Source organism: Ranitomeya variabilis, chromosome 1 (genome assembly GCF_051348905.1).
Source record: "Ranitomeya variabilis isolate aRanVar5 chromosome 1, aRanVar5.hap1, whole genome shotgun sequence".
Lineage (NCBI taxonomy): Eukaryota > Metazoa > Chordata > Amphibia > Anura > Dendrobatidae > Ranitomeya > Ranitomeya variabilis.
The window spans coordinates 610,360,324-610,368,988 of NC_135232.1; the positions used below are offsets into that span (position 1 = coordinate 610,360,324).

Sequence of the window (8,665 nt, forward strand, 5' to 3'; positions counted from 1 at the left end):
ATGTAATGTTTTTTGCCGCCGACGCACCGCCATTTCCGACCGCACATGCGCGGCCGGAACTCCGCCCCCACCTCACAATGGGGCGGCGGATGCGCTGGAAAAATGCATCCGCTGCCCCCGTTGTGCGGCGCATTCACTGCTAGCGTCGGTACGTCGGCCCGACACACTGCGACGGGCCGAGTACGACGCTAGTGTGAAAGTACATAACGCGGAAAGAAAAAAGATGACAAATGGTCACACACAATAAATAGAAATACTATAAACTTTATTAATAGCATACCACAATATTAAAACCAGGTGAAAGGAGGGAAGGTAGTAACAGCACAAAAACCTCTGTTATAGAGTTAACAGGAAGGGTGCCACCAGGAATACCAGTCCTACAGGCTTATACATTATCAGAGTAGAAAAAATAAGCAAAAATAGGAAACAAATAGTAAAAAACTAAATAAACAAAAATAATAATTTGGTCCTACTGCAGTCAGGAATACCAAGCCAAATAACAACAGTTCACATATAAGATAGGTAAATACAAGAACCGCTATAGTGCTAACCTAATTGAAGTCCCATAGCCTATCAAACAAACATAGTAGATATTATTGGAGCAAGGTACCCACCGCACAGAGGACTGTAGTACTGGAGGCACGCGTGCCTCCAGTACTACAGTCCTCTGTGCGGTGGGTACCTTGCTCCAATAATATCTACTATGTTTGTTTGATAGGCTATGGGACTTCAATTAGGTTAGCACTATAGCGGTTCTTGTATTTACCTATCTTATATGTGAACTGTTGTTATTTGGCTTGGTATTCCTGACTGCAGTAGGATCAAATTATTATTTTTGTTTATTTAGTTTTTTACTATTTGTTTCCTATTTTTGCTTATTTTTTCTACTCTGATAATGTATAAGCCTGTAGGACTGGTATTCCTGGTGGCACCCTTCCTGTTAACTCTATAACAGAGGTTTTTGTGCTGTTACTACCTTCCCTCCTTTCACCTGGTTTTAATATTGTGGTATGCTATTAATAAAGTTTATAGTATTTCTATTTATTGTGTGTGACCATTTGTCATCTTTTTTCTTTCCGCGTTATGTGCTTATCGTGATGATAGGTCTTGTTGGTCCTTTTCACCTATGGTACAGATTTTTGTCATATTATGAGTTACCATGGTGTTTAGTCATATAAGTTGTTATTCATTTCTTAGTGTGAAAGTAGCCTTAGCTTACCGATTCCACAGTACCTGTTTGTTTCTTGGTCAGGGATGTGGCATTTTCCGTCACTCATTAACCCTGTGACTCTTGTGTCTTAATATTTAGCACTTGGTGGTAATCGGGGTCATTTCCGTCTAACTTTGGCATGAAGCTAAGGATTATTTGGCCGAGATGACAGATCGTGGAGGAGCAGCAGGATTATACAGAACACGTCTTGTGTTTCGTCACTGTTCGGTTTTAAGCTGGTAATTTCCTCCTTCCCTAACGAGTATGCAGCGATGCATAAGTAGACCTCTCGACAGACTACATCTGGGAAGTGGACATTGTTTTGGGAATGGCAAGGCTCGTCCTCCAGACGTCAATGGTTCTCGATGGACTTATATCGTATTTTTTATAAACCTTTTATGCCCTTTGCTGTCATGGCTTTTTTCACAGATTTGTTTATTCCTCCCCATCTTCCAGTAAAATCGTGGAAATGAAAACTAAAAAGTGCAATTCTACATTTGTTTGTTGGTTTTGTTTTCAAGGCGTTGATTAAGCCGTGGAAGAAAACGGGTCTCCACTATAGCAGCGATGCCAAAAGTCAGTTGTATTGCCATTTTCCAAGACCTTTTCCAGTTTTCGGTTGGTAGAGCTATGTTGGGGATTATTGAATGGCAGCATGCACAGGGCACCATAGAGGTGTACAGCATCAGGCACTGGCTGCCAAAGCCTTCCTATGAGGCAGGGGTTTGCACATTTGCTGTTGTCGGAGGATCTGGATCAGCGAGGATTTTAGCATTAACTCTGAATAAGTTCTTGGTGGTGGATAAATGTTCTTTGCGAGCCTCTTGTGCCCCCAAAGCCATGCTACAGGCAGGTAGGGACCAATACTTCTGTCCCGAGGAGGTGCAGCTACTCACCCCTTTCTTCAAATACAGTTTATGGGAAATGCAAAATGTACAGTTTACATAACCAAGCTCAATGGCGGCTACAAGCCCGATGGGACCATAGCACACTCCCATAAATAGGACCCTCACATACCCATATTTCAGAGGAGTGGCCGGGTTTTCTGGTGGCCATCAGACATGTTGAGTACCAAGTCCAATGGATTTAGTGGATTGCTAAACATAGGCCTGTAGCTTAAGCTGCCTGACTGTGCACCAAGCAGCAGCAATGGCAGGGAGTAACAGGAAACTTCAAGGGGACAGATCATAACATGCACAATCATGAAATAGCGACATGAGTATTACAACCCCCAACAGATTAATACAAATAACCAGAGGATGAGTCAGAGCGCTACCTGGCGGCAGCACCAAGCACAGCAGCCAAAGTAATCCACAGCTATCAGCACTCAACCCAATATCCTGCACCACCAGGGGAATCATCACCTCGCACCCCTGGACTCCTTGCAGAGTGCTCAGTCCCAGGCAGTAGACATTTATTCCTCCATTTCCCAATGCCTCATATATAAACCCTGTACAAAAATTTAAGAATAGAAGCATGACCAGAACACGACACCAGGGGCAGCAACATAGAGAAGTGTTATCTGTTATCAGCCAGGAAGTAGGTGACACTGCAGGGGATGTCTCCAGGGCAAGGTTGATGTTATACGTCTTTTGTGGAGACGTGATCCCTGCAATCCAGTTGCAGAAGGGGTCCCAGACACTTTACGTTCTCAGTTGGAGAACCATTGCTGCAGGAGGCGGCTCAGAATAGTCTGTGAATCAGAGAGATCGGACAGTGATCGGCGCTGGCCCTGAGTCTCATCTACAGAAAGAAAGGAGAGTGTAAAGTATAGTGGACAGAAGACGCACAGTCCCTTACTGTCACTAGAAAATGGAGAACTTACCGATGGGCAGATCGCTACCCGTCACCGTCACTGTGGTGGTGGTGTTACCTTCACTGTCCCGCACTGTTTTCCTCTCCTCAACCGTCTGCAGCAGAAAGACAGTGTGACCCCAGTACCAACGTTAATGGAGGCTACACAAGCAGACACAATAGCAAACCGCTAGACTCACCCCATCAGGTCTCATCACTCTGGAGACTGAGACGCTACGGAAATATGACGATGATGGTGATTGTTCCTCTGGTCTCAGGATAGAATCTAGCCCGTGGGAAGAGACCTCAGAGTCTAGGACTGGACGGCAGAACAGAAGAGTGGTAAGCGAGGGGCAGCGGTGACATCACACCTTGTAGTACACCAGCCCTTCACCAGAGGGCCCCAATATATACTGGTATGCAAGGACAAGGACTGAGAGAAGCGGCAGGGGAGCACTTACTTTTATCTTGCTTGGTGTCTCCAGGAGGCGAATTGATGGCAATGTCCTCCCACTGTGAAGTGTAAGAAGACAATGTGACGATGGACCAGCGAGAGACACACCATAGTGACACAAATGCATCTCCCCACATACCCATCTAGATGGCCATCTTGGCAGCCTGAGAGATGAGTGAGGGCCGGGGGTCACGGACGGAGGCAGCTGCTCTCTGGGCAGGTGCGAGTCTGGAAACTTCAACATGAAATCTCGCAATGAACCCCCAGGGGTCTGATGATGGGGCTCAGCCCCAGGGAGTCCTGAGAGACAGGGAGAGCGAGAGATGAGCCCAGATACTGCAGTAACCCCCAGAGATGCACATAACGCCGTCACCTCATGTTACGCTCCAGTCAGACCCACAGCTGTACATAATGCAGCTATTACCTCAGGTTACGCTCCAGTTACACCCAGAGCTGCATATAACGCAGCCACCACTTCGGGTTACGCTCCAGTCACACACACACAGCTGCACATAACACAGCCGTCACCTCATGTTACACTACAGTCACACCCAGAGCTGCATATAATGCATCCAACACCTTACGTTACGCTCCAGTCAGACCCACAGCTGTACATAATGCAGCTGTTACCTCAGGTTACGCTCCAGTCACACCCAGAGCTGCATATAACACAGCTGTCACCTCATGTTATGCTCCAGCCTTACCCACAGCTGTACATAATGCAGCTATTACCTCAGGTTATGCTCCAGTTACACCCAGAGCTGCATATAACGCAGCCACCACTTCGGGTTACGCTCCAGTCACACACAGCTGCACATAACACAGCCGTCACCTCATGTTACACTACAGTCACACCCAGAGCTGCATATAATGCATCCAACACCTCATGTTACACTCCAGTCAGACCCACAGCTGTACATAATGCAGCTGTTACCTCAGGTTACGCTCCAGTCACACCCAGAGCTGCATATAACACAGCTGTCACCTCATGTTATGCTCCAGCCTTACCCACAGCTGTACATAATGCAGCTATTACCTCAGGTTATGCTCCAGTTACACCCAAAGCTGCATATAACGCAGCCACCACTTCGGGTTACGCTCCAGTCACACACAGCTGCACATAACACAGCCGTCACCTCATGTTACACTACAGTCACACCCAGAGCTGCATATAATGCATCCAACACCTCATGTTACACTCCAGTCAGACCCACAGCTGTACATAATGCAGCTGTTACCTCAGGTTACGCTCCAGTCACACCCAGAGCTGCATATAACACAGCTGTCACCTCATGTTATGCTCCAGCCTTACCCACAGCTGTACATAATGCAGCTATTACCTCAGGTTATGCTCCAGTTACACCCAGAGCTGCATATAACGCAGCCACCACTTCGGGTTACGCTCCAGTCACACACAGCTGCACATAACACAGCCGTCACCTCATGTTACACTACAGTCACACCCAGAGCTGCATATAATGCATCCAACACCTTACGTTACGCTCCAGTCAGACCCACAGCTGTACATAATGCAGCTGTTACCTCAGGTTACGCTCCAGTCACACCCAGAGCTGCATATAACACAGCTGTCACCTCATGTTATGCTCCAGCCTTACCCACAGCTGTACATAATGCAGCTATTACCTCAGGTTATGCTCCAGTTACACCCAGAGCTGCATATAACGCAGCCACCACTTCGGGTTACGCTCCAGTCACACACAGCTGCACATAACACAGACGTCACCTCATGTTACACTACAGTCACACCCAGAGCTGCATATAACGCATCCATCACCTCATGTTACACTGCAGTAACACTCAGAGCTGCATACAACGCAATGGTCACTTCACATTAAGCTCCAGTCAGATCCACAACTGTACATAATGCAGCTATCACCTCAGGTTACGCTCCAGTCACACCCAGAGCTGCATATAACGTATCCACCACTTCGGGTTACAGTCACACACACAGCTGCACATAACGCAGCTGTTACCTCACGTTACACTACAGTCAGACCCACAGCTGTACATAATGCAGCTATCACCTCAGATTGCGCTCTAGTCACACCCAGAGCTGCATATAACGCATCCGTCACCTCATGTTACACTGCAGTAACACTCAGAGCTGCATACAACGCAGTTGTCACTTCACATTACGCTCCAGTCAGATCCACAACTGTACATAATGCAGCTATCACCACGCTCTAGTCACATCCGGATCTGCATAACACGCAGCCGTCACCTTGGGTTACACTCCAGTCACACCCAGAGCTGAATATAATGCAGCGGTCACCTCGGGTTACACTACAGTCATACCTACCTGCACATAGCGCAACCGTTACCTCACGTTACGCTCCAGTCAGCTGTCACACCTCAGGTTACGCTTCAGTCATACCGAGAGCTGCATATAACGCAGCCTTCACCTCATTTTACACTGCAGTCACACCGAGAGCTGCACACAACGCAGCTGTGACCTCACGTTTCACTCCAATCACACCCAGAGCAGCATACAACGCAGCTGTCACCTCAGGTTACGCTCCAGTCACACCTAGAGCTGCATATAGCAGCTGTCACTTACGGGGGACGTCCCGAATCATAGACCCGAAATCTGCGAACAGTTCATTAAAATCTCTGAAAATATCATCAAAGCCGAAGGGGTCTCCAACCGGAGGTCGAATGCGCGAAGATGGCGGCTCTTGACCGAATCCTGGGGAACGGAGGAAGAAATCATCGTCCTCCTCATCTTCGTCCTCCTCAATCATCCCCCCGAAGAACGGATCCCTAAAATCAAACGGCATGTGAAAACACGCCCCGAATAAACCGGTATGGTGCACACAGCGCCCACTTCCGCACGCCTCACCTCCTCCCCGGGGGGTGGAAGAACCTCCGGAACAGCTCGAACACGCTCATGTCCGCGCCTGTGACACGAAAAGCGCTAGCACTGCCACTTCCGCCAACCACACAAAGCAGGGAAACTACTTCCGCCAGTCTTTGAGGTCACTTCTGTTAGAGTACGCCCAACCTTGATGCTCACGGAAACGTCACTTCTGTAAACACCTCAGCGTCTGAAAGCCAGCAGGAGCCGACGAGGACCACAAGTCTTCAGTTTGCGCTTTCACCAACAGTGTATGCCGCAGTATGAGCTGTGCGCACCGGAGCCTCTCCTGCTGGGGCCCCTTTCACATATCAGGCACAATCCGGCGAGTTTCGAAAAAAACAGATCCATTTTTTTTCCGCCAGATCTGTTTTTTTCTCAGAGTTGTATTAGCGCTGGATTGCACCTGATGGCCACACGTTTCATCCGTTTTTTTGCCGGAACCGTCAAAAAAGCTGTTTCCGGCGGACTGAGAAAATGTAGAGAAACGTTTTTTTCTGTCCGGCAAAAAAACCCAGCGACTGATCCGGCGAAAAACGTATGAAACTGAGATGTGACAGGATGAATCCGGTTTTTCATGCATTCTCCATACAAATCATGCACATTTTCTGGTCTCTCTGGAGCAGGAAGTCCAAACTCGATCCCCGGGATCATTTATATAAAAAAACACAAAACCGGATCCAGCAAAAACACGGATCCGTTGCATTCGTCTTTCACAATTTGCAACGGATCTGCTTTTTCAAAATTGTGCCAGATGGCAAAATACTGATGTGTGAAAGTAGCCTTAGCCTGGCACTACAACTCCCAAGGGACTCTGCGTGACACCACACATTTAGGCTACGTTCACACGATCCTTTTTTCACTGCGGATTTTTCAGGTCCTTTTTCGGGAAAATCCGCAGTAAAAAACGGCGGTGCTTCTCTCTGCGGTTTTGTGTCCTTTTTCTTCTGCGGATTCCACTGCGGGTTTCCAACTGCAGTTTCCTATTGGTGCTGTTGGAAACCCGCAGCGGAATCCGCAGAAAGAATTGACATGGTACTTCTTTTTTCTGCAGGCAAATCCGCGCGGATTTGCCTGCGAAAAAAAGGATCGTCGGCACAGCGGTTTTTGTTTTCCATAGGGTAACATTGTACTGTAACCTGCATGGAAAACTGCTGCGGATCCGCAGCTGCAATTCCGCTGCGGATCCACAGCAAAAACCGCATCGTGTGAACATAGCCTTAGAGGTGTCTGCAGAAATGAGTTAGGTAACACACCTACCCCAATGAGTGGTCTGGCCACAGTAAGGTCAGGTGCTGGAGCATATGGTGCACAAATGCGAGATCCTTGTAGAACCACAGTCGCATCATGCAGCAGTCTGGCGTGGGTTTGCGGCGGTGCACCAATTTTCTTATCCAGAGCCAGATAAAGACAAACGAGGAACAGTGTGAAGCATCCTGCGCACCGTGAGCGTCCCGTCCTATGGCGCACTCGGCGCCAGGATCAGATTACAACATGGAGGGGCAGAGAGAAAAACGAACTAAACACGGCTGTAACAAAAAGCGTAGAACAGAAGACGTCTTAAAGACTGACGAGAAGCTGCACAAGAAAGTAATGTGAGGAAAGTTACAGAAGAGCACACACCTACAAAATACCAAGTTCCAAGAGGCTGAAGAAAAAGCACATGCAATTCATTAAATAAAAGGGCTCGGAGGGTGGAACGAGGGCGCGGAGGCGCACAGAGGGTGGAACGGAGGCGCACAGAGGGTGGAACGAGGGTGCGGAGGCGCAGATTGTGGAACGAGGGCGCAGATTGTGGAACGAGGGCGCGGAGGTTGGAACGGAGGCACAGAGGGTGGAACGGAGGCACACAGAGGGTGGAACGGAGGCGCACAGAGGGTGGAGCGGAGGCCCCCAGAGGGTGGAATAAAAACTCAGAAATGCAGATGTATAAAACAAAAGGCAGAGCCGTGGTGGATGGAATAAAAATTTGAAGAGGCATAGAGGTATTTAATGAAGACTCGGAGCAGAGGTGTTTAATGAAGGTTCAGAGTGGCGCAGAAGTGTAACGAAGGCTTGGAGCAGCGTAGAAATGTCTAATGAAGACTCGGAGTGGCGCGGAGGTTTTTAATGAAGACGCGGCACAGAGGTTTTTAATGAAGGCTCGGAGAGGCGCAGAGGTTTTTAATGAAGGCTCAGAGAGGCGCAGAGGTTTTTAATGAAGGCTCAGAGAGGCGCAGAGGTTTTTAATGAAGGCTCAGAGAGGCGCAGAGGTTTTTAATGAAGGCTCAGAGAGGCGCAGAGGTTTTTAATGAAGGCTCAGAGAGGCGCAGAGGTTTTTAATGAAGGCTCA

The 8,665-nt window shown here is 48.3% G+C and overlaps 1 protein-coding gene across 1 annotated transcript; it reads right to left on the bottom strand.

Moving 5' to 3' along the window:
* Positions 1-2,415: 2,415 nt before the first annotated feature.
* Positions 2,416-6,612, bottom strand: HAX1 (HCLS1 associated protein X-1). The gene is made up of 7 exons (XM_077260590.1): positions 6,319-6,612; positions 6,037-6,239; positions 3,598-3,758; positions 3,466-3,517; positions 3,205-3,323; positions 3,036-3,120; positions 2,416-2,953 (listed from the first exon to the last, which is right to left on the bottom strand). The coding sequence occupies exons 1-7, from the start codon at positions 6,366-6,368 to the stop codon at positions 2,862-2,864; spliced, it is 762 nt and encodes a 253-aa protein (XP_077116705.1). The 5' UTR covers positions 6,369-6,612; the 3' UTR covers positions 2,416-2,861.
* Positions 6,613-8,665: the final 2,053 nt, after the last annotated feature.